We start from the raw sequence: 27,307 nt of genomic DNA on the forward strand, positions 1-27,307 counted from the left end.
GACCTTCTCTGAGCATCTAGGGACTAAGAACTGACAACTGGTCTGTCTCAACTTGCGCAGTCTTTAACTTACCACTTAACTTCTTTGAACCCAGGCTTGTCATCCAAAAACTTAAGTTTAAAGGGAGTCCTGAAAATTCCTTCCTACTCTTTCAGTCTATTCAGGAGGCTAAACTAGATTAAATTCCTTGTTTTCATTTTTTTCTAGAAAACCAAAAAAACCCAGTGAAAGACTATGTAAACTCTGTTTAAGTGATCTGAATCAGTGATTTGTCCTAGTTGAAAATTGGACTAAAACCTCATCATTTTGGTTACTGAATGATACAGTTTTGTTATGCTTTTAATATGTATTTTGGAATTGTGCCCAATGAGTATATGTGTCTGAAGTAAATTTACAACTGCTTGAAGGTAATAGGTTATAACTTAAATGTGTAGGTTTTGCTCTTTAGCTGTTTCCTGATTTCTTCCCAATTCTTCAGGTATTACCAATATGGAGGCCACTTGAATGAGGTCAATGGTATTTTTGCTTTGCATTTCTGTTTCATTTTTTGAAGTAGCATCTCTTATTAGAGGTGTTGACTCTAATAAAAAAGTATAAAAATATGCTAAATGAAGGAGCAGAATCCGTGGTTACAGTTATGACTTGGGTTTTATGAATCATTGTGAAAGACAGGTTTAAGAATGTAAGTCACAGTATATTCTGTGAGTTATAAAAATAGAGAGTTTTGTTGATCTCAGAAAGGAAAACAAAACATTGGAAAGCCAGAAGGCTTCCTTAAGGGATTGTTTCCTCCAAGCAATAGCTCATCATGGGTGGGTTCATTCCTCTTCCCTAAGATGGACTATAGTATGAGGTCAGTCTCTTTGGGCCCCACCTCCCTTGTGCTCTATTACTTATTGAGATGTTTGAGTTACTTCAAAGCCCTAGGAAATACCTTATAGAAATTTTGAAGGAGAAGATCAAGTGTGAAGGTTTGTCCCCCAACTTCCAGATGCTCAAACCTTTGATTCTTCAGTGCTCCAGTGGAGCATTGGAATTTTCTTCTTCTTCTTCTTCTTTTTAAACCAATTTTAACTTCATGAAGAGCTCAGCCTTATAGATTTGATCTGTGCTTCCAACGCTTTCTATTGCCACTTTGCTATATAAACTGAGGTTTATATACAAAATATCCACACTGAAATTTTTGAAATTACTGCAGTAACTATGAATCTGGGGCAGAGCAGACTATTGTCATCCCTAGCGGTTGCCAGGGCCTGATTTCATATCCATTTTTATTTAATTACTGTCTTTATTGTTTTGGATTTCAAATACATCTATTTTGAGTATTTACTTTGTATGTTTGTCCTGGTGAAATTTCTAGCCTATGTTCTTTGTCATCACAGGTGGAAGCCACAGAAATGGAGCCCTTGTGTCTTAGTCCCAGAGTCTGTCAGGCAGGGAATAATGGGCACCAGTGAAGCCTGCGGAAAGGGGCTACAGAAGAGAGGTAAGTGGATTGTGAAACGTTGCTTTTTTTTTTTTTTTGTATTCAAATATAATTTTAAATGATGTTACTCTTACAATATGTTGCTTATTTTCATATTTGAATAAATGTGGTATTATTTGATTGGATTTTTTACATTTGTCAGTGTATGAGTTCAAGTTTGACATTAGTTAACATCGATATTGGATTATCTTAACTTTACCAATTAGAGCATCCAAGGACTAAAGCAATGTAGGTAACTTATCTGTTCTCAGTCCTAACATACTCCAAGGCTGATGTTTCAAATGCATGTTGGATGTTAGGCAAGGAATGTGGTATTATACCCAAGTGTGTACTTTGACCTTTTTAAAGGGACTAATTAATCACTTATTGAATGAATAGAGGAACAACTGAATTAATTAACTAATCTTAGCAATCATGGCTTAAACATCACTATTTCATACATATATATTATACGTGCTCTGCATAATATGCAAAGAAAGGAGCCATTAAGATTTCTGGAAGAGGTAGCAAATAGGCTTCTGGATCTCAGTAGAGTGAGTTTTATCATCAATTTCTGCAAAGTATGGCAAATATTGTTAGGAACCAATAATCATATTTCCAACATAAATCACTGGAGAGCTCACCGAAAATTATCAGATTGATCACTGTTCTTGTTTCACTCGTAATCCAGGTACCAGTGATATAAGTATTAGTAAGAAGTGCTTTGTTCTTAAAATATGGTGTTTTGTTACTAGAGGGATAGATGTAGCAGAATTAGACCTTCTTGCTTTATGGATTATAATTTGGAAACGAGGGTACTATCAAAACATTTATGATATAAATTTGATTGGCCACATAGTTTGATCCAGGACTGTCATGAGGCTATCTGGTGCCTTCGTGTAAATTAGAATAAGCACCCTATTCCTTAAAAATTTTATTTCTATATTTCAGAAAATTGTTGTAATAATATGATCTTCCTATCACAATGTATTTGTCTACTTTCTAAAAGAAACTTGTTATAAAATATACAGAGCTACAAGATCTGCTATGCAAATGACACCTTTACACAATGCACGTTTAACTGTGCATGATGACCTGGATTTTGACGCTCTGTGTGGCTTAAAGATAGTTTTCATTACAAAACTAGAGGAGTTGCTCCTAAATTTTGTAATGCAAATTATTGCCTTATTTTATCTCTCCTGGAAGGATTCTACTTTGAGTTTCCATTTAAATGGATTTCTAGCTAGAGGCCTGATAGTTCTTTAGACTAGGCAAGTGACCTACTTGAGTTTTCCCTAAATTAGGCACCAACAGAGAATTTCTAGTGTTTAGTTGGTGGGTAATTCATACTTTTAAAGTAGTAGAATGGGCTTCCAGTGTTAAGATAGTGGAGGAAAGATATTTCTACCCTCATCTTTTCCCTAAAATTACTTTAAAACCACCAAAGAAAGCAAGAAATAGTAACAAAAAATAATTTCCAATGAGATCTGCTTTATAAAATCATTTTGAGCAGCAAGAAACACAATCAGCTCACCTTCAGGTGATTAGGAGTCATCTGTAACCTCAGTGACAATATTTGAATTTATAAAGTGAACGGTTATTTTTATTGTTAGTGGCCAGCAAGTCAACCACAGACTCATAGCAATCCCACGTACAATGGGATCATATTATTGTGATCCATAGGGTTTTCACTGACTGGTTTTTGGGAAGTAGATTGCCAGGCCTTTCTTCCAAAGTAAATGGAGCTTTGGTAAATTACTTTGCAGAATAGGATTACACCTACGTGTTGGTAAGGTGAAAGTGTGGGGGCTAAAGAAAAACAAAGTGATTTGGCCTGGAGAAGCCCAGAAAAACAGGAGTTGTACAGAAGGAAGTATGGAAGGGTGCATGTGTGTATATTTGTGTGTGTGTGTATTTTTGGGCAGGGTGGTGGTGGTGGGGTGGATGAGGATAAAAACAGGGACTTCTGAAAGTCTCAGTAAAGAGCAGTGAGACACCCCTCACCCCCAACTCTCAGTTCTTCATCTACTGCCCTGCAGATCAGATTCCTGATTCCTGCCACTTCCCATTTTTGAAGGTGCCTGGGGGTTTGGAACCAGAGAGGTTGTGAACTTTGGGACAACAGGTCCAGAGGAGAGTGGATATCAGGAACTAGACTGAAAATAGGAAGATCAAAAGAAAGTCTGAATAAGGAATTATAAGAACCACAGCCCTTCTTCTGACAGCTTCAGCATGTTGGCAGGTCCACTTTTTCCACTCCCCGCCAGGCCCACCTGCAGGCAGGAAACTGTCTCAGTTTTTCTCTGGAGAAACTGACCTGCAAATAATGGCATTTAGGGATTAACAGTATAAAAAATGCCTGGGCCACTGATAGTCTTACTGCAACATGCACAGAAACCTACTTTTTATTCTTTCAGTATTAAACATAAATGGACAGTTATAGAGCACTAGATATTTGAGGAAATCTGCAACAACAACAAAAAAGGAAACAAATAGAGAGTAGGAGGGAAAAAAATTAGAAGTTCAATCTAAGAAGTTCATCATCAAAATAATAAGAGTTGACAAAAGAGCAAACAGAAAGTAAAGGAGAAAAAAATTACCTAAGAAATAATAAAGGAAAAATTTCCATTAGGGGAGCTTCTAAGTCTCAAGATTGAAAGGGCTCTAAATGATTGAAAAAGACCCATATCAAGGCTCATCACTGTGAAATTTTAGGACATCTGGGAAAAAGGCATGATCCTAAAATTTTACAGAGTAAATAAATAGCATATCTTCCAAAACAAAAGAATTTGAGTGAGAATATAATTAGACTTCTCAGTGGCCACACTGGAAATAGAAATAAATGAAACAATGCTTTCCAAACCTTCAGTGAGGATGATTTTCAGCCCAGAAGTCAATATCAAATTATCATTCAACTACTAGGGTAAAATGAAAATATTTTCAGAAGGCAAAACCTCTGAAAATTCATCCTCGAAGCAGCCTTTTCCTGGACACAATTGGCAGATGTGTTTCACCAAAGAAAACTGGGTGTCCCACCCAGAAGAGAGGCCTTTGAAATCCCAAAGGAGAAAGGGAATGTGTGTTTCAGGACCACAGCTGTTCACAGGCCTAAAGAGCAGCTGATGATTGGACAGTATTTGGACATTAATGTTATGTGTGCGTATTACTTTGATGAACTGGTTTTAAGGTGGTGTGTGTGTATGTCTTAAGTGCAGATAGAAGTGAATGTAATGCAAAGGGTTGGGAAGGCTAGACTGCTAAGAACAGTTTTGTCTGGGAAAGAAAGGGGAAGAAAGACTTAATTGTTTTGTACTATGTGGAGATAACCTTTGCTGTCTGCATTTCTTGGTGGTTCTTATGAATCGTGTCTTATTTTTCTACGTGTGTTATTCTTGCTTTGAGAATTTGAGAGTCTTGTTCTCTGTGGAACCTCAGCCATTAGAATTCGCTGAGGATTGTGTTGATGCTCAGCTCTCTCGGAAAGAGTCTGTGTTTGGTTCTTGCAGTCCCATGAAGGCCCTATTAATCTCAAAGTACTTTCAATATAAATTTTGCGTTGAGAATTTTTTTTATTTTAGATCAGGTAGGAAGCATGGATTCAGATGATAAAGTCAGAGGAAGGCCAAATTGTGGATACAAATTCTCATGGTGGATTTTTACCCCTTGCCATTCAGTTTAGACAAGGAAACCTCCTTTTGCTTGGCAAATTTATTTCTAGTTCACCCTTATACTGAGGGTTAGCTTTGTGGTTGCTGCTCTTAGTGTGAAGCCTTTTATAAAATTCTTCTCAGTTTCTTTTCGTTTGCATATTTTTTAAATTGTTTGTTTGTCACCTCTGTGCATTATGAGGAAACCCTGGTGGCGTAGTGGTTAAGAGCTACGTCTGCTAACCAAGAGGTCAGCAGTTCGAATCCACCAGGCACTGCTTGGAAACTCTATGGGGCAGTTCTACTCTGTGAGTCGGAATCGACTTGATGGCAATGGTTTTTTGGTTTTGGTGCATTACGAAGCTATGAAAGTGGAAACTCAGGGTCTCCTTGATTTCATAGAAACCCTCAGGATGAAAGTTGTCTTTCTTACTTACCTTACAGGGGCCCACACATTCACTGTTTTAGGTCTTTATGGATTCCTTTCTTTTGAAAAAACTCAAAAATATATTTACAAGATTTATTTTATGCAACCTTTTTATCTTTTATACCTGAAAGAGTCTTTTGGGATTTCTAAGCCATTATACTGCCAGGAACAAAAGTACTCTTTTTTTAAACTTTCATGATGCTTATTTTGCTCATCCGTGTAACTGGTTTACAGTAAAAATGAACTTATATAGTACTTTTCAATTAAAAAGATAGTAAAAAAGCATAAGGGTGGGTAGAATTACAGTTAGAGCTAAAGGTCGACATTATCTCCCTGGAGATGGACATTTGAGTTCCACTGTCCTAGTTGTCCGAAGGGAATGGTGGTGGTTCAGTGGTAGAATTCTCACCTTCCATGAAGGAAACCCAGGTGGTTCATTGGTAGAATTCCTGCCTTCCATGAAGGAAATCCAGGTCAGATTCCTGGCCAAAGCATCCCATGCATAGCTACCACGCATCTGTCAGTGGAGGTGCAGGTGTTGCTCTGTGCTAAACAGGTGTCAGTGGAGGTTCCAGACTAAGACAGACTGGGAAGGAAGGTATGGCAATCTATGTCTGAAATTCAGTCACTGAAGTCTCAGTGGAACAGAATGGTCTGATCCACAACTGATCATGAGGATGGGGCAGGACTGGGCACTGTTACGTGCCTTTGTGCACGGGGTCACCATGAGTTGGGACCTGATTCCACAGCAGCTAACATCAACCACGACAGTTGTCTGAGACTTCGAGGAGAGCCAGATGTTCTTCTTGCCTCGCTTCGTGCCCTGAATAAAGAAGGGGTGGTGGCTCAGCTTTTATGGAAAATCAAAGCATGAGAGGAAGACACTCAAATATCCAAACATACTTTGAAGAAACTGCCCTTAAAAAAGTAAAATTTTAGTGTTTTTGTTTTGTTTTATTTTTTTTAAGAGAAATACTGACAGTCCTAGAAGGGCAGCTAATTTTTCTTTGGCCTCACTCTTATTTTGCTATCTGTAGTGACTACTTCAAAAGTAACTTAATGGAGTTTCCAGTGTTTTCGTTTTGAACAGCACTTTCTTCTTATTATGAGTGTACTCTATCATCAACAGAAAGACTTGAAATCTATGGCACTATAATGGATACAGAGTAGGTTTTAGAGACTGAAATTGTCTTGTCTAAGATCCTCTTGGCTGCCTTGGGTACCTGCATTCTTTCTTGGTTAATTTCACTGAACATTGTTTATGTGGACTGAAGGAGTTAGACCTCTAATTCCTGTCAGATCTTTTTGTTCTTCTTTAACTGGTTTTTGTCACAGTGAGATGCATGGTCTTCTTACACAATAGTTTTGATGGGGACCATGTGTTTTTCCTGTTTTCAGGGTGCTTTCCCAGAAAAAAATTGAACAAAATAATATCAAGATGGGTTCTGGGTTACCTTTGTTTAAAAAAAAAAAGGTTATAGGTAGGAAAAAGTTAAGGAAAAGGGTGGCTTAATCCTTAATATTAGAGTAATAATGCCTAGTATTCATAAATGAAAGTTCATATAAATTCTGTATTTGGGCTTATCTGACATTTTAGAAAGGTATTCTTTAATTCACAAATTATTTCATAGTTTAATTTCTTTCTACATCTTTTAATACATGACTGAATCTATAAGAATTGATTTTTATCACTTTTCTGTATTATGTTTCTTATATAAAACTACATATCCAAGTAAAACGAAGGTGAGTAAATATGATATTACGTGACCTGGATTCAGAGAAAATTATTCATATTGTAGATCTGAGTAATTCTCTGGCTAAAAATGGACCTTCCCTAGTTATGTTATCTCTATGGGGAGAAGGTTAGAGACCACAATGCTAAGCCACCGTTAGCTTATCAGCCAACTTTTATCTAGAAATTACACAGAAGTACAGCAAACACACACACACAATAAGCCAAACCTGTCGCTGTTGAATCAACTCCGAATCATGGTGACCCATGTGATTCAGAGTAGAATTGTGCTCCGTAGGGTTTTCAATGGCCAATTTGCCGAAAATAGATCACCAGGCCTTTCTTCCAAGGTGCCTCTGTCTGAATTCAAATGAGTACTTGACTGTTTGTATCACCCAGGGACTCCTACAGCAAACACATATTGTGAAGTAAAGAAATGTCATTAAAGACTTCCAATAAAATGTCAAAACAGCCAGTCCACTAGTCACGTTCTCTTTCTCGACATGACACCACTTACAATCCCAAATCAACCTAGATTTCTAATTTAGGCAACCAACAAATACTTATCAAAATAAACCATTTTCAGTAACTTTTTTGAGCGCATTAGAATGTTGCCTGCATTCATCTCCCAAGGAAAAGTGACCATATCCCAATATTCTTTGTACTAAAGGTCACTCATGGGGGACTTCTAACTTTGATTATGACTTAACACCAGAATATTCAATCGTAGAGAATTATTTTTTATTAATTTATTTTATTAATTAGCAGTTGATAGCAAAATGATTGCTTATATCTTAAAGAAACTTTAAAAGCCTCTCTTCTAAATTCTTTTTTTTTTTTTAAAGCTTAGAAAAAAAAAGAAAGATCAGGTTCAAATGTAGAGATAAAATTGACAGTGTAGGGCAACTCTCTAAATTAAAATATTCTCAGATTGTAACAAAGAATGGATTTCATAATACTATAGGCATTGGTTTAGAGAGTGGAGTGTTGGATTCAGAGCTTAGATTGCATTTTAATGTAAGTGAATAATGATTCTGGGAATTATTTTTCATTTTCTATACATGTTTTAGGGTAAGATTAGTTTTGCGGTTTCCATGGTTACTGCAGGTAAAATATGCACTTTAATAAAATTGATGATAAATTAAAAATGAATATTAAAGGAAGTGAAGAACCTAAGGTATGATGCTTTAGTAACACATTGTTAACTAACTACAGATTCGGGGATAGTTGTCTTGTACCAGTCTCTCTCTTTTAACCTAATAACCTCTCCTGTATATACAAAATAACTGCCTTCCACCTCCACCCCACCCACATCCAAAAAAGATTTCCTTGATGAAATGGGTATTTAAGGGTGAGGTTGAGGGTGGAAGATAATATTTTCTGTTTAATTGATAAACATAATCATTTACTTGGAGCAAGAATTTTCTGGCTACATGCCTCTCAGTTACAAAACTATCTTTCCTTCAAGAATGCTAATATGAATTTCAAAGTCTGCTGCAAACTGTATAAATTTAATGGAATTGTACGTCTTTATCCAGGACCAAAATTCAGTCTCTTCAAATAGATGTGTAACTCCTGACTTTCCTCTTCGCACTCAGATTACTAAGGGCAAGGTATTTGTTTCTGTTTAGCCCAGAAGCCATCCCAGGATTGTGTCAGAAGGAGTAAATGTTTGTACATATTTACTTGCATTTCTAAAGAAAATAGGAACACTAACATGCCTTCCAGGTAGCAGCAAGAGAAGTAGGAGCTGCCACTGACTCTGGAGGCTTTAAAAACTAACAGAGGAGATTCAACACCCAGCTGCACCACTACTCTGAATCCAAATAGATATAAAGGTTGGCAGAACAGTGCGTTTTAGACCAGCCATGTTATGGAGGATTCACACAGTGGGACAAAAACCAATCATTTATGCTAGGTTATAAGGAATGAGAATTAAAAACCTACTAGAGTCAATTAAATTCAAGAAGTACCTCACAACAGGATATTGAAAGTAGAACCTGCAAGTAAGAAGGCTGGGGTTCATTGGAACTGTGTAACTATGTTAGAAAGGATTTTGAAAGCATATACTGGTATAGTGACGTTGGGGTTGGATTAGAAGGACTACATGGGAAGGCCTTTTAACAAAAAATCAGTGAGAATTAAAAGCTGATTTTTTATGTGGCGCAAAGGATAATGATGGATTGGACTCAGTGGTTTTAGGCCAATGAGAATGGGACCATGACAGATAGCATTGATAATAAAGCATGTGTACGCACACACACACACACACACACACACACACACACTCACATACACTCAAACACACACTCACATGCACACAAAGAGCCCTGGTGGTGCAAATAGTTAAGTGATCGCCAGCTAACCAAAGGATTGGCAGTTCAAACCCCACCCCCACCCCCAGTGGCTACAGGGAGGAAAGACCTGGTGATCTGCTTTCATAAAGATTACATTCAAGGAGACCCTATGGGGCAGTTCTACTGTGGCACATGGGGTCGCTATGAGATGAAATTGACTTGACAGCACCTAACAACAACATGCACACACATATATAGAGAGAAAGATAATTAGAAATATTCAGATAGCATTTAAAGATACATTACCTGAATATGTGAGAATAATCATTTCTAGAAATACATATTTTGGAATCATCTGCTAAAAGTTGTAGTCTATGCCAGATCTTTACTAGAGAAAGCACAGAAAAAGAATAGAGACCCTAGACCTCAAAGGTAACTTGGTGCTTTGAAAAGCACTTCCTTGCCTTTGGAACATGGTGTACCATGGCTCAAATTGTGGTTTTATCACTCTGTACTTGAATGACAAGAAGCCTTGGCGGTGCAGTGGTTAAAGTGCTCAACGGCTAACCTAAAGGTTGGTGGTTCGAACCCACCAGCCGCTCCATGAGAGAAAGATATGGCAGTCTGCTTCCGTAAAGATTTCAGCCTTAGAAACACAATGGGGCAGTTTTACTTTTTTTTATAGGGTTGCCATGAGTCGGAATCGACTTGATGACAGTGAGGGTAGGGGGTTACTTGAATAAGTTGGGTCAAACTGCTTAACCTTTTTCTGACTTAGTTTTCACATGCTGTTTTTACATATGCTTGTAGTTGCTCAGGAAATGTCAATTCCCTTTCCTTTTTCAAACCTTGGAAAACAGCAATATTTAAAAGTCAGGGAGATATGTAAATATTGAAAAACACGTTTTGTAAAAAGGTGAATGGAGATAAATTTACATAAAAAGGGGGTTCTGTGGTCAAATAATCTTTCTCTTGGAAATTCTCGATATGGAATTAATGTATTGATGACTCTTAGAGTGCTACCGTGAAGAAATCTATTACTTTTTTTATTTTTAAGCACGGAATATTCCCAAACTTCATTTGTCCATGAACCCCTTTTTCATAAAATACCAAACAACATCTTTATGTTATTGAGAAATGTAGGTGTAATATTTAAAAACCACAAGAAAAAAAATTTCAAGTATGTGTGTAGTATTGTCAAATGTTTTAGAATTAATAGTGCAAATAAAGATGGGAAAAAGGATTTGGTAATTGAGTGGACATAGCTGAGTATCCAGAGTCCAGTCTTAGCACAATAATTGTAGGTTAAAAAGTCTTAATTTAGGGACTAAGAACTCACAGGAAACAGATATTGAACAGATAACTTTATGGGCTATTTGTCAAAGAAAAGAGTAGCATTATAGCTCTGGGTGCCAAGAGTGAAAGTAGGATCGCTGCAAATATGAAGACAAAATAGAAATAAGTCATGAGGGAAATATATTGAAGCTATTAGAGAAGGAAGAAACACTAGACTGAACATGAGTCTGGGGACAGGAGGGGGTGTGATCGAATGCAGAGCACAACTCAGGGGTTGGAGGGAAGAAAGTCCCTTTTCCTTTCTTCTGATCTCAAGAGAAACATATCAGAACGCAGTTGCAGGGACAGCAAAAAAGAGAGATGGAAGAGCTTTGATGAGATGGCTCAGTTTTCCAGGAGTCAGTCACGGTCTTCTAGATTTAGATCCAATAATCTATTTTCAGGCCATATCCTCCTCATCCTTCTTTTGGATACCATTGAGCCCTCCTTTCTTTTTGAGACTCTTTGCTTCTGCTCTCGTGTCATGATTTTCTCCTTGATGTTCACTCAACCTCCCTGAATACTTATGTTCCAGTCCTGAGCCTGGCATATCTTCCTCCGCCCAAACCTTATGTGGCATTAATCTTCATGGATCTGTTCTCTGCTTTTATCTTTTCCATCTGTAATACCTCCCCAAATCATCGAACCAAACCCACTGCTGTTGAGTCGATTCTGACTCACAGCAAAGAAGAACTGGCCCACAGGGCTTCTGACACTGTAAATCTTTTACAGAAACAGACTGTCACGTCTTTCTCCCCTAAGTGGCTGGTGGGTTTGAACCACCAACCTTTCAATTAGCAGCCAAGTGTCTTAACCACTGCATCATCAGGGCTCCCTATCTCCCCAGATAACCCCAACTATTCCCAGGATTTAAGCTCTAGAGATGATTTAAAAACAAACAAACAAACCCATTGCCATTGAGTGGATTCCGACTCACAGTGACCCTATAGGACAGAGTTGTACTGCCCCGTAGAGTTTCCAAGGAGCACCTGGTGGATTCAGACTGTTGACCTTTTGGTTAGCAGCTGTAGCAGTTAACCACTCTGCCACCAGGATTTCCCTAGAGAAGATTAAAAAAAAAAAAAAAAAAAATAGCGTCTTTATTTCAAGGGAATACCTGTGCTGAAAATTTTACCTGATGAACAACACCCCACAGAAAATACTGATAGGTAAAATTCATTGTTTTTGAAGGTGAAGTCATTTTAAACCTCCAGAAACTGGTCTTTTTTCTTCCTGTGTTTTCAGTTTCAATAAGTTTTATCTCTACCCATCCATTAACAGGGAGGCTCAGCCATCAAATCATGTCTGTTTCACTGTCATAAATTCTCAACAATCTGTTCACATCTGCCTGAGGATTGCAGTAACCTCCCAACTACTCACCCTGTCTCTGGGCACATTCCCACTCGCCTGATCAAGAATTTTCAGTGGCTGTCCTTGTCCAATCCAAAGCTATTACTAGGTGCCCCAAATATCTTCCAAAACTCATAACCTGTTTTGCTTCTTCTACTACTGTCTCTCACACTGTACCAGCTGACCATTGCCCAGACACCAGCATAATCCATAAAGCAGTCGTCAATTTCATGCTTCCCCCCCAGCCTGGAAATCTCCTTCTCACTTCCCTTCTAGTCCTGTCTCAGATATTACCTCCTTCTGACAATAATTTCATTCTTCCAGGTGCAATTGACCATTTCTCAGTGTACACTCTGTACTTATACTTTATGTTTTGCAATGAAATTATACTTTGAATATCCCTTTTATTAGATTTTCAACTCCCTAAATACAGAGAATGTACCTTATTCATCTTCATATTGCAGTACCCCCAAATGTGCCTATACAACATGACAGTTGGTCCATAAATGTTAGACATATTAATAGGGAGTTCAGAACTTTTGCAAAAATATGATAAGTAAAAGTAATATGTAAAGCATGTTTAATTTTATTCTGAAAAGGCAAAAACAGAAATTACAACACATTAAAATTACTACTATAAAATACTTTATGCGTAAAACAAGTAATGGAAATAGGAACTATGCTTATGAGGGTCTAATCTCCTAGAGAGTAAGGCTGCATCAGCTTTTCTCTATCCCTTTCAGGATCCATGGGATATGTGTTTGCCCACCCACTTTTTCCAGCTGTCAGGTTTTTTGGGAAGCCTCTTTCCCAGTGATCGTACATGATACCACAAGGCAGGAGCCTTTATGACTGTTTGAAACTGAAAAAACGGGCATGTGCCGCAAATTACTTTTTCTACAGGGTATTGTATGAGGTGCATGCATTTTTGTTAGAAAAATAGGAACTTTTACGTGGGAACATGTATGCCCCAGTGGACTCCAGTGGAACTCTGTGATTTGGGGGGTATGAATTAGCGTGACAGTGTGTTGTCCCATGGACTCTAAAGGTAGGCTTGTGAAAGGGGGCAAGAAAAAAAATCCATACTACCTACCAAAAAATTCAAACACACTCAGTAATTCAGCATGCCTCCGTCAATGAAAACACATGGTATCAGCAGAAAATAATAGGATCTTGAAAGGGCTATATTATGTGTGTTTTACATATTGCCTCTTAAGTGTATTTTCAGTGAGAGAATAATAAAGTGATGATAAAATATCATACAACCTGATCTCTGATGCTGAGATCATGAATTGGACTTGTGCAATTTATTAGGTGCCTCTCCATGAACTTATTTACGAGCAGGAGGGTTTTGGACCATTAATTTAGCAGAGTTGGCAAATGCTGTTGCTTCTCTTTCTCTAGAGAGGTGGTTTTCAACTAAGGATTATTTTGCACCCCATGGGACATTGGCAACATCTGCAGATATTTTTGTTGGTCACTACTGGGTGACACGGGTTACTATGGCATATCAAAAGTACCAAGGCTGAGAAATCCTGCTTTTAGATCCAAAAGTAAAACACTGGTTTCGCTTTCACATGATCGTTGTTAGGTGCCGTGTAGTTGGTTGAGACTCATAGTGACCCCATGTGACAGAGTAGAACTGCCCATATTGTTGCCTAGACTGTAATCTTTTGGGGAGCAGATCACCAGGTCTTTTCTCCCATGGAACTGCTGGTGGGTTCCAACTACCAACCTTTCCGTTAGCAGTAGAGCGCTTAACCACTGCGCCAGCAGGGCTCCCGATTTCACATGATTAAACACATCTAATTTAAAAATATCTTTTCATTTTCAGGACTACTGATAAAAAACAAAAAAAAAGCAGTTGCTGCCAAGTTGGTTCCGACTCACATAGACCCTGTACGACAGAGTAGAACTGCCCCATAAAGCTTCCAAGGAGCACCTGGTGGATTTGAACCGCTGACCTTTTGGTTAGCAGCTGTGGCTCTTAACCACTACATCACCAGGGTTTCCTGTGACTACTGATAATGCTTCCCAAACAGATAACAGTTCTTACTACTTGCGTTCATTGTTAATAATAAAGCTAATTGGTTAACTGCGTGTATAGCTATAAATTAATTACAAATGCATTTTAAGCTGGAGTAATGCCGACCCCCCCCAAGAAAAATTTTTTAAAAGAATCATTTGTTCCAACATGTGTATACAGGCACTTCAGCATTACAATTGGATGGTGGAGGCTAATAGGACAGTTGCAATAATGTAAACTTATAATTAAATTCTGAAACACTTGTGCGGACTGGAGATTTGAGTACTGTGCCATCTTATGAGAATTTCCCATGAAAGTCAGGTTTTAGAGTGATGTGAATGGTTTAAGCATACATCACAAAAAGAGCTATTAATATTTTAGAACCTGCTAACTTTAACTTTTATTGGTATTTTCATAATAATTTAGTCTACTATTAAAACATTTGTCATTTAATAAGTACTTTCTCTTTGTTATATTACCAGAAAAAATAACTTTACCCCCATTGTTGTTTTGTCTACTAATAGCTTTTCCATGTTAGGCTAGTCTTTCATGATCACTACCTGTGTTTGTTGAACTTAAAGCCCTCACCCTTTCTCTGACTTCCAACAATGATTTCCTCATCCCAGTTATCTTTAGTTGCTCTTGACCACTTCTTCCTCATGATCCTACTGTGCACTGGCTTTTCTGTAGAGTAAAGCCGGCAAAAGCTGGAACCTGTATAAGGTGGAAACTTGTCAGAGAAGAAAAACTCAAATATTTTCCACAAAAATAAGCAATAGAAAAGTGGTAAGACTGCATGCTGTCAAAGGTAGAAAACTTGCAAGATGCGGAATAACAAGGCAGTCTCGTTGAGTTCTGGCTCTCATAGTTGTATTTTACAAACTTAACTTGCTCTTCAGTTATTTTCATCTTATAGGTTAAGTCTGTACATTTATGCTCTACGTCTCCATCAGTAACCAAATATGAGCAGTGAGTTTCCTTTTTTATTGGCGGAACTACGATTTGCATTGCCTGCCCTCTCCATGCCAAGAAATAGGTGGCACAATTTCTCTGCCAGTCCAGGCTACTAACTGAGCCAAGAATGAAATGTTTGGTTGTGCTTTATCTCAATTGTAGTGTTTTCAATTGAATCTTCATATTTAGACTCAAAAACTGCCAAGTGTTTTGAGATCTGCTTAGTCATTTTTACCCCTGGTCTGTGAAATACCTCACCTTCCTTTTTTTTTTTTTTCCTGTTTAGTTTTAATGACTTATGTTAGGCAGAGTTGGTTCCATTGAATGCAATTTAAAACCTCTAACTGATGTACATCAGTACTCCCAACTTGTTATCCTGTATTCCATATTCGAAAGAATTATATCACTGACAGTAATTCTAGAATGGTCCTAATTCATACTGATACCTTATTAAGCATCAGATCCTACAGATTCTACCTCAAATATATTCTCTCCACTCTCTTTTTACTGCTGATAATTTAGTTCAACCCCTCCTCATCTCTCTCCTGGACTAGTATATAAACCTCCAAATCTCTACCTTATACTTCTAAATTATCATTCAAAAATCGATATTTCTTCATTTACCTGTTTAACATTTTTAATGCATCCCTGTTCATTTCTAAAACACTATTTATTGTCTGGCTCCTACTTTTATCCTTGTGTTCTTCTCATTTTGAGTCATGCCATGTCAGCAAATATAGGTCCTGAAAGCTTTACTCCATCCATGTCATTAAGGTTGACTCTACTTTGAGGAGACAGCTCTTCCCCAGTAGTATTTTGAGTGCCTTCCAACCTGAGAGGCTCATCTTCTGGCACTATATCAGACAGTGTTCCTGTGATCCATAAGGTTTTACTGGCCAATTTTTTTTTTTTTTGGAATAACATGCACAGAATTTCTCAAGCTGAGAGAACTGAAGAAAAAATTCAAGCCTTGAGTTGCAATATTGAAAGATACTATGGGCAAAATACTGAATGGCGCAGGAAGCAGCAGCAGAAGGTAGAAGAAATACACAGAGTCACTGTACCAAAAAGAATTCGTTGACGTTCAGCCATTTCAAGAGGTAGCATATGATCAAGAACTGATGGTACTGAAGGAAGAAGTCCAAGCTGCACTGAAGGCGCTGGCAGGAAACAAGGCTCCAGGAATTGATTCAATACCAGTTGAGATTTTTCAATAAGCTGAGGTAATGCTGAAAGCACTCATTCATCTATGCCAAGAAATTTGGAAGACAGTTACCTGGCCAGCCAACTGGAAGAGATCCATATACATACCCATTCCAAAGAAAGGTGATCCAACAGAATGAAGAAATTATCGAACAGTATCATTAATATCACATGCAAGTATAATTTTACTGATGATAATTCAAAAAAAGACAGGGAACTTCCAGAAATTCAAGCCAGATTCAGAAGAGGGTGTGGAATGAAGGGCTATCATTGCTGATGTCAGATGCATCTTGGCTAAAAGCAGAGAATACCGAAAAAGATGTTTACATGTTTTATGGACTATGCAAAAGCATTCAACTGTGTGGATCATCACAAGTTGTGGACAACATTGAGAAGAATAGGAATTCCAGAACACTTATTGTCCTCATGTGAAACCTGTACATATACCAAGAGACAGTTGTTCGAACAGAACAAGGTTTAAAATTGGAAAAGATGTGCACCAGGGTGATATTTTTCCACCATACTTATTCATTCTGTACACTGAGTAAATAATCGGAGAAGCTGGACTATATGAAGAAGAATGTATCATCAGGATTGGAGGAAGACTCATTAACAACCTGCAGTATGCAGATGACACAACCTTCCTTGCTGAAAATGAAGAGGACTTGAAGCGCTTGCTGATGAAGATCAAAAACCACAGCCTTCAGTATGGATTACACCTCGACACGAAGAAAACAAAAATCCTCACAACCGGACCGATAAGCAACATCATGATATGCAGAGAAAAGATTGAAGTTGTCCAGAATTTCATTTTACTTGGATCCATAATCAACGCCCTTGGATGCAACAGTCAAAAAATCAGATGGTGCATTGCATTGGGCAAGTCTTCTGCAAAAGACCACTTTAAAGTGTTAAAAAGCAAAGATGTCACCTTGAAGACTAAGGCATTCCTGACCCAAGCCGTGATATTTTCAGTCACCTCATATGCATGAGAAAGCTGGACAATGAATAAGGAGGATGGAAGAAGAATTGATGCATTTGAATTATGGTGTTGGAGAAGAATATTGCATATAGCATGGACTGCCAGAAGAATGAACAAATCTGTTTTGGAAGAAGTACAGCAAGAATGCATGTTACAAGTCAGGATGAGGATGGTAAGACTTCATCTCACTTACTTTGGACATATCATGAGGAGGGACCAATCCCTGGAGAAGGACATCATGCTTAGTAAGGTAGGGAATCAGCGAAAAAGAGGAAGACGCTCACCAAAATGGACTGACACTGGCTGCAACAGTGGGCTTGTACACATAGCAACAATTGTGAGGATGGCACAGGACTGGGCAGCATTTTGTTCTGTTGTACGTAGGGTCACTGTGAGTGGGAACTGACTCCATGGCATCTAAAAACAACACTTTCATTCTCACCTCACTTGACCCTAGCCCTCCAATACCTAATTCACCTGCACACTTAATTTTCTCCAAATTGTCTCTTCTCTCTCACTTCCTTCGTTCAGTCTTCACTGTGTTGTAAGGATAGGAGGTTCTTCTCTGTTCTCCCATGATATCCATCTTTCAGGCTTTTTTACTGCTAAGTTGTAATTGCTGGTTTACTTATCTTTCTCTCCTATTGGTCTGTAAAACCCTTATGGGTAAAACAGTGTTTTATTCATCTCTGTATCCCCTATACATAGTTTCTGGCACCTTCTGGGAACCCAGTAAAAGTTGGGAAAATCAAGTGACTTGATGCTTACCTTTCCTATGGCTATGAAGTTCTAAGTATGTAATGTTGACTTTTTTTTTCTTTTTATTATGGGAAGTTCAAAATTCTCAAGGAGAACTGTGTTATATATGCCCACCTCCCTCAAACAAAGCACAAATACCAAACAGGGATGATGAAAAACATATTAGTCTTAAATAGAACAACTTGTTCTACTGAATGCAGAAGTCGTTTTTAGTTAGTGGAATTTTCATGCTTAAACTTCTTTAAATGCTGAAGTTTCTAGAGACTGATGTGTTTCCATTAATATCTGAGACCCAAAGTATTTTATCTTCTGTTGAACAAGTTAGATTGGACTTTGCATATCTGTATACTGTGTGACCTGATTTTGTCCACCCACTCAGGATTGAGTTCTTCTTTTAATTTTTTTTAGCGTTATATATTTTATGACTATCAGTCCGAGCATGACATGTTAACCCAGAACCCATAAACCCAGTGCTGTCAAGTCCATTCCAACTCATAGTAGCCCTATAGAACAGAGTAGAACTGCCCATAGGGTTTCAAAGGGTGTAAATCTTTATGCGAGAAGACTGCCACATCATTCTCCTGCAGAGCAACTGGTGGATTTGAACCACCAACCTTTTGGTTAGCAGACAAGCTCTTTAACCACTGTGCCACCAGGGCTCCTCTTAACATAGCACAGCAGAAGGCAAATATCATTATCCTCCTATTGTAAATGTACCGAGATTCTTTGGGGAAAATATCCATTTGGGGTGAAAATTAGTATTTATCTTCACACAGTCACATATCACGAATACCTTCTAGAGGCTCTATGATGACCCATAAGCTCCTAGATTAGGGAGAGAATTCATGCAGTTCTAGTCAACCAGAACTTTCACTGGTCTCACTTTTACTCTTAAGGATTATTTTGTCTTACCCTCATTTGTTTCTTAAAATCATCCAGTGTTACTCTCTTGGTTAAGTGAGTCACTTTGTTTCCCAAGTTAACATAGAAATTTCTTTGAAATAAACGTATCACACAATGTAAGGGACTATTTTTAATGGAGCCATCGAACCTAGGAGATTATCAGGAATAGTGTAAAAGGCATTCCGTCTCTATTTCAGATTTGGGGATTGAAAGCCTTGTAGCTACCGTACACTCTGGACTCATAATGCCAATTAGGATTTTAAATCATCTTGTGCAGTCCATTTTTAGTAATGGTTAATTAATACTACAAGTGAGTGCTAAGTGACATTGGAAGCAATAGCTGCACCGAGCCAAGAGCACTAGGGGGCAGCATAAAGCTCTTATCATCTGGAGTTCCATCTAGTTTGGGTAGCCAGTCCCTAGGGCAAGCTCCAGTGGCTAGGAACTCCTGGATGTTGCTTCTTTGCTATTGCTTGGGCCATGCTAATATACAAAACCTCTCCCCAACCAAAGAAACATCTCATTAAACAGACTTCCCTATAATGGGCATAGCAGATTTGTATGACTCTTGTTTATTGTTCTGCCTTTTCTATTTCTGTCTCCAGTGAACCTTTTTTTGTGTTTGTTTTTGATGCTTATATATGTGCATTATTGTTTAGATTGGTTGTCTTTTTCAAAGAATATTAGATGTGAATTCTGGAGAGGATCTCTGGAAACATCTAGTAGGATGACCCCATTGCCCTGCCTTCCTTTCTCCAGCCTTTCTCACATATTTTATAGGTAAGTTACACTAAGTTCACTTTGGTCAGATATGAGAATTTTTTCTTTGAAAGCCACAAATTCCAGGTATAATATTCTGATACCTAAATGGGAATAAGCTGATCACCAAAAGGCAATTCCATACATATGGCAATTTCTATATTTAAAGCAAACTTCCATCATGATTCATTGCATGACCTTGAAGTTGACATCCTACGTCATTTTCTCCTCTCACACTCTTGCACTAAACCAAAAGAACATAGCACAGGTGATATTCTATACAATTTTACTGAGCTAATTTTGTGTGGCCTTTATGTAGACATGGATAAATATGTGATGTACTTACTATATGAGCTATTGATTATATTTTGTGCTATTAAAAGGCTGGTTCAGGTTTTTAAGATCAAGAAACCTGAGAAGGCAAGGTACAAAACAATGAATTTTTAATGTAAGTACTAGTTACTTTATTAAGATGTAGAAAGATTTGGGTAAACTTGTCTTTTATTGACAAATGGTCATATACTATTATCACACTTTAAAAAAAATGTGGACTTGTGGGCTTACTGGTTATTAAACTTAAACATTATACATATTTTTAACTTTGAATAGGTACTATTGTATCAGAAGTTTTTCTCTCCTCAGTATGGAAATTATTTCACACAAGTGAATGATAGATATAATTTTAAAGCTTTCTTTATATATAGATTTCTGATACTTTTGAGAAACTGCTTTTAAAGCATAGAACTTGATATTATATGCAATCTTTAACACCTATTCTCTCAATTGGGCAATAAAGGATTGAACAATATTCCTTATAGGAGCACTGCCATGCCTCACTATTATATGCTTTATAAAAATATTTTATCTGCTTTATGGGATGAATAAGAGCAGAGAAAGGTTGACTATGATTTCTCAGAAATGTGTTTCATGGATGGAATTGTTCCTCTATATTTTATGTGCTCAGGGAAATCAAATAGGAATCTTATTAAACTTAACATTTATAAACTTAATGCTATTTTAATTGCTTCTTATTCCTACTCCCCTCTGCTCTCCAAACCAAAAGCAAAAAAGAAACTATTGCAACTGAAATAGTCATATTATTGTAGCAATATTATTTAATCAGCTATAAGAAAGAATTTAACTTTAGCAAATTATTTTGTCATTTACAAAAGATTATAAAAAATTTAGGTTTCCTTCCTTCCTTTTTTTACTTCCTTTTCTCCTTCCTTTCTTTCTGCATGCCTGCCTGCCTGCCTACCTTCTTTTTTTTTTTTTGAATGTTAATTGCATGGCATGTCATCTCTCTTCCATCTACTATTTTATTGACAGAACTTGATCCAGTGCTTACAGGAGAGTTGTGCTTTTTGTTTTTATTTTTTCCTACCCAATGATGTCACTTTAAGCATATGATGTCACTTTAAGCATATGATGTCACTTTAAGCAATGATGTCACTTTAAGCAAAGATGTCACTTTAAGGACTAAGGTGCACCTGACCCCAATCCATGCTGTTTTCAATCACCTTATGTGCATGCAAAAGCTGGGCAATGAATAAGGAAGACCAAAGAAGAATTGACGCCTTTGAAATATGGTGTTGGTGAAGAATCTGGAACATACCATGGACTGCCAGAAGAACAAATAAATCTATGTTGGAAGAGGTATAGCTAGGATGCTCCTTAGAAGCAAAGATGGTGAGACTCGTTTCTCACATACTTTTGTACATCTTATCAGGAGAGATCAGTCCCTGAAGAGGTACATCATGCTTGGTAAAGTAGAGGGTCAGCAAAAAAGAGGAAGACCCTCAACAAGATGGATTGACACAGTGGCTACACAATGGGCTCAAGCATAATGATCGTGAGGATGGCGCAGGACCAGACAGTGTTTCATCGTGTTGTACATAAGGTTGCTATTAGTCGGAAGCAAGTCAGCAGCAGCTAACAATGACAACAACAACCCAGTGATTGCACATTGTAACATATCTGTACTGAAAATAAAATTTTCAAGATTTGTTAGCCAGTTCTAGGTGGAATAGAGGGAATAAGTTGACCTCAACATGCTATTTATACTGCTTGTAAATCTAGAGAGGGAGGATTTATAAGAATACGGTGGCATCGCTGTTACAGAAGGTGCATGCTAGACAAAGGAAAACTGAGATCAGCCAAGTAAAAACATTCGTGCTGGTTATCGTGAGTGGTTGATTTGATATGGGAATATAAGAAATGGTTGAAGTGTTTATAGGAAGAAAAACCCAAATGAGCTCTTGCAGTGACTGAGGATAGTATAGGAAAAGATGAAGAGGCCAGCGAGGACGGAGACAACAAGGTTCATGTGGGGAAAAATGGAAGCTCTAGAAACAACTTGGGTGACGAAAATAAAATTATACGTAACTGTGCTAGGTATATGTGAAAGTATATAGTGGCAGAACGTGTCTGACTTCAGGGGTGATTACGACCAAGATCAGCCCAGAACTGATTCCCATGAGGTGAAGGTCGCAAATACTTTCATCCTCCAACCTTTTTACCAATTCCGACACCAGCCATCCCTCCCATGGCACTCTCTACTTCTTTGATGGGTTTGATAATCCATTGCAATGGCCACATAGAATTCACAGACCGTATTTACAGTTAAGTGGTTTATCAAGGAACAGGGTAAGACTTGGGATCAGGATCAAGAAGCATGTAGGCAATGTCTTCTTTCTTCAGTGCAGGACAGCACTCTCAGGTCCTCTTGGCAGGATGGGCTTCTTTTGTCCCCTTGAGAACAGGCTCCTCTCAGCCCCCTCAGAACGGGCTTCTCCTAGCATCCCCTGTCTGTCATTGTCTGTTGCTGGGCCCCTTCTGGGCCTCTCACTGTCTTCAGGGTTACACCCCTTGACCCATGTTACAGCTCTTTTAGGAAGCTCTTTGCCTTCTCTCTCCCTTTCTCTATTTCTTCTTTTTGCTTTCTTCCTGCTGCTCCCCTTCCTGTTTCTTTCTGTTTGCAAAACCTCTGTGGGGCTGGCTGTATATATATACAACTCCTTGTCAATTTCAAGGCATGGTCCCTTCCAGTGGGGGCCATGAACTGACCAGTCCTTCTCTGACTAATCCCCTCTTGATAGGCCACAGAGGCTCACCTCATTTGCACAGCCTATTGACCAATCCCTGCAAGGTGCATATCTAGCACAGGGCAGGCTGCAGCCCAGGGCAGGACAAAGAGTATCAAATTTCAAGTTGTTTACAGTTTACCCAGGAAATGTCAATCAACTTGGACAAAAGTAACAAACCCTCTAGGGTGGAAAACTAGGGCAAAGATAACTACATTTAGAGGGAAGATCTCTCAAGGTGCTTTTTTCCAAAGAACCAAGGCAGAAGGCCACATAAAGGAACTCATTTCACCACAGTGTGATTTTTTTTTTATTGCAATTCTCATCTGTGGCAAAAGGAATTTAAGCCTTTTTACAGTCAGAATTTATAACCGTTCTTGTAATTCATAAAGCAACATATAAACCTCCTTTCTGCTGCCTTTTTAAAGAAATCATCCTACTCTGCAGTGCGTCACAGCTGGTCCATTAATGTTTATTATGGGCTTTAACCCATCTGCCCTCAGCGTCCTTTTGAACTGCTGCTTGCAGGTGACTGCCTCTGGACTGCAACTTTTAGTACTTGTTTTTGGTTCTTTCAGGTTGTTTGCATGCTTGGTGCTTCATCCACTAATTTATTTATTATTTAATTCAACATGAAATTAATGTACATGTACTACTTTTTTTTTTCTACTATATGATAACCACTGTTAGGATACAATAATGTGAATACAGTAATAAAACAAGAATCTCTGACCTCTTGGAGCTTATATTATGGTAAAGGAAAATAGATTATCAGCAAAATAAATAAATGGTATATGATGATGATGATTGCTATGAGAAATATAAATGAGGAAAGGAGTACAGGATTGGGGTAGAAAGAATGGTTTGATTTTAGCTATGTTGATCAAAGAGACTCCTGCTAAGAAGGTGACATTTGACCTGAAGGAGGGGAGGGAATGAAGGATGCTTAGATTTCGGATATGCAAAAGTCCTGAGATAACAAAAACCTTGTTGCATTCAAGGAACAGTAAAAGACAATGAGGCTCGACCAGAAAACCCCAGAAGGAGAAAAGGGTGAAAGGAGGTCAGAAAAGTGAGGAGAGGAAGCAGATTGTATAGAGCTTTGTAAGGACCTTTTGGTTTCTACTTTGAGCGGGATGGACAGTCACTGAAGACTTTAAGCAGGAGATTGATAAGATTTTACTTACTTGGCTGCTGTGTGGATAATAGCCTATAAAGAAACAAACCCAAGCTGGGCATCAGTTAGGAGGTCAGTACAACTGTCCAGGGAAGAGATGATGGCAACTTGGACCAAGGTGCTACTATTGGAGGTGAGAAGTGGTCAGATTTTGAATATGTTTTGAGAGTATTGTTGACAAGATTTGCAAATAGACTGGATGAAAGTTATTAGGGAAGATTCCAAGGACTGAGCTAAGGACTGGACAAATGAGGAAAAGCCAGCAAAGAAGTTTAAGGTGAAGAGACCGGTGGTGTAGAAGGAAAACCAGGAGAGCGTGGAGTCTTGGACACCAAGAAAAAGAAATGTTTCAAGGAAAGGGAAGGAATGACTAACTGTGCTGAAGGTTGCTGAAAGGACAAGTAAGATGGGTTGGAAAATCTTCCATAAGATGCAGCAACTTGGAGGTAATTATTGACCTTGACAAGAACAGTTATGAAGGCAGGTGGGTTGCAAGAGTAAAATTTCAGTGGGTTCAAGAGAGAATTAAAGCCAGTTCTTTGAAGAAATATATCCTTTATTAAGTTTTGATATAAAGGGAATAAAGAAGTGGGGTGATAGCTGGAGGGGAAGCCGGTCAAGAGAATGTTTCATTTTTGTTGTTGTCTTGTCTTGGTTTTAATACTGGAAAAATAATAGCTGGTGGGAATAATTCAGCCAAGAGAGAAACTCTTGATGGAAAAAGAAGAGAGAATTCTTAGAGGAATATTCTTAAAGACAAGAGGAAATGAATTTTGTTTTTAATATTTTTTGTATTTAAAAAGTGAAGTTATGACCATTAAGAAAAGGAATACAGTGTAAATTAAGCCCTTTGCATCATTACTCCAAACACACTCTCTCTTTCCAAATGAGCTCAAAAGTAACTCAGTGTTTTTCTCTCCAGAAAAACAGGCACAGATAGATATCCATACAGATGCACAAGGAGAACCTTTTAAAATATACAGACTCATACTGCGCTACACCTTTGTAATTTTATGTAATACTAATAATACAAATATATCTCCACATCAGTGTACATATAGAAGTTCTTCATTCTTTTCTTTTCACTGATTGTAAAAATTGGTATATGCTGTTGGTAAAAAAGGAAACCCTGGTGGCATAGTGGTTAAGAACTGCAGCTGCTAACCAAAAAGTCGGCAGTTCGACTCCACCAAGTGCATCCTGGAAACCATATGGGGCGGTTCTACTATGTTCTACAGGGTTGCTATGAGTTGGAATCGACTTGGTTTTGTTTGGCTGGTAAAAAAAGATACAAAATAAAGAAAAATTCTATGTCGTACGAAGAAAATATATTTTTTCCTAAATTCACTTGCTAGAAATAACAACTATTAATATTTTCATTTAAACATGTCATTTTTGAATAGCATATTTATTTTACATGAATTTAACAGAAGAGAACCGAACATGAGAAAGCTGTATTCCAAATGATTTTCAAAAATAGAATTATTTGGTGTTGAAAGATTAATCTAAATTTGAAAGAAAAAAAAAAAAAGACCAAAAGAAGCATAAAGAAATAAGGGTTATTACTGAAATGTTAATTATGTTCTTCTCAACAATCTTAATTTTATTTCCCTTTAGTAATACCTGGTTGATTGTCTCCTAAAAATTAGAACGTACCACTGACATCTAAACACCAAACTAAATATTGTAATTTTTTTAAATTAATGAGCTAATTCGAGAAATATTTTTCAATAACTATCTGATAGGCATTGTTTTAGGAAGTGAAAATTCAGCAGTTGACAGTACAAATCGTGGAGCTTACATTCAGTTTAAATGTAAGAATAAATTTTCAAATGTAAGTCTAGATTTGTAAATATTAATAAGCAAAGGTGTTGATCTGAAAACAAACTTCCTGTAACTGACAAAATCATTTTTAGGAGAAAAAAAATAATGTGTCATGGGTTATTATAGTTATAAATTAAATAAAAATCACAAATTTCACATAACTTCATATTCTCAGGAGGCTTCCTCATTCCTCTGTAGTTTCTTTGTTAGTATATGTATACTGTTATTTTTCCAGAAAATTCTGGTATATTCTAACTGCTTCAAGCCATGCCGCATTTAACTCATTTCACCTCTCTTTTCGAATTTTTTGTTTAGAATTTTTTCTTGCTAAAGTTTCCTTTTTCCTTACTTTTTTTTTTTCCTTTCTTTTTTATTGTACTTTAGATGAAGGTTTACAGGACAAACTAGCATCTCATTAAACAGTTAGTACACGTATCATTTTATAACCCTGGTTAACAAGGTTAACAACTCCACAACATGTCAGCACTCTCCCTTCTTGATCTTGGGTTCCCTGATACCAGCTTTCTTGTCCCCTTCTGCCTTCTGGTCCTTGCTCCTGGGCTGATGAACCCCTTTAGTCTCATTTTGTTTTATGGGCCTATCTAATCTTTGGCTGAAGTGTGAACCTCAGGAGCGACTTCATTACTGAGCTAAAAGGGCATCTAGGGGCCATATTCTTGGGGTTTTTCCAGTCTCTATCAGGCCACTAAGTCTGGTCTTTTTTTGTGTGTTAGAATTTTGTGCTGCATTTTTCTGCAGCTCTGTCTGGGAGCCTCTATTGTGATCCCTGTCGGAGCAGTCAGTGGTGGTAGCCGGGTACCATCTAGTTCTACTAGACACAGGCTGGTGGAGGCCACGGTAGTTGTGGTCCATTAGTACTTTGGACTAATCTTTCCCTTGTATCTTTAGTTTTCTTCATTCTGCCTTGCTCCTGAAGGGATGAGACCAGTGGAGTATCTTAGATGGCCACTAATAGGCTTTAAGACCCCAGATGCTACTCACCAAAGTAGAATGTAGAACATTTTCTTTATAAACTATGTTATGCCAATTGAGCCAGATGCTTCCAGAGACCATGGTCCCCACAGCCCTCAGCCCAGCAATTTTGTCCCTCAGGGTATTTGCTTCTTCTTCTTTTTTTTTTTTAACTAAAAAAAGTCTATGTATTTTTCTTAGGAACTATGTATCATAATCATACTTTTAGGGTCTTGATTATACAGTCTGTATAGTGGTGAATGATATCTTGAAGACATACCTTTGAGGCTGTCTAGACCTGCCACAGGATTATAAAACCAGGACTTATACTTGAATTTAGTTCTACCTTCTTTTTCTTGAATTTATATTTAATTTTGCTTGGGTCATTTTTCAGGAGTCCTGGGGTGGTGAA

The 27,307-nt window shown here is 37.8% G+C and overlaps 1 protein-coding gene across 1 annotated transcript in view; it reads left to right on the forward strand.

Annotated features, from left to right (window-relative positions):
* THSD7B (thrombospondin type 1 domain containing 7B) overlaps positions 1-27,307 on the forward strand; it is a 989,424-nt gene that overhangs the window by 606,656 nt on the left and 355,461 nt on the right. Inside the window, exon 12 of the mRNA XM_049889254.1 lies at positions 1,383-1,486. Within this exon, the coding sequence (XP_049745211.1) occupies positions 1,383-1,486 (104 nt within the window). The remainder of the gene's footprint in view (positions 1-1,382; positions 1,487-27,307) is intronic.

The sequence above is a fragment of the Elephas maximus genome, chromosome 6 (genome assembly GCF_024166365.1).
Source record: "Elephas maximus indicus isolate mEleMax1 chromosome 6, mEleMax1 primary haplotype, whole genome shotgun sequence".
NCBI classification, from domain to species: domain Eukaryota; kingdom Metazoa; phylum Chordata; class Mammalia; order Proboscidea; family Elephantidae; genus Elephas; species Elephas maximus.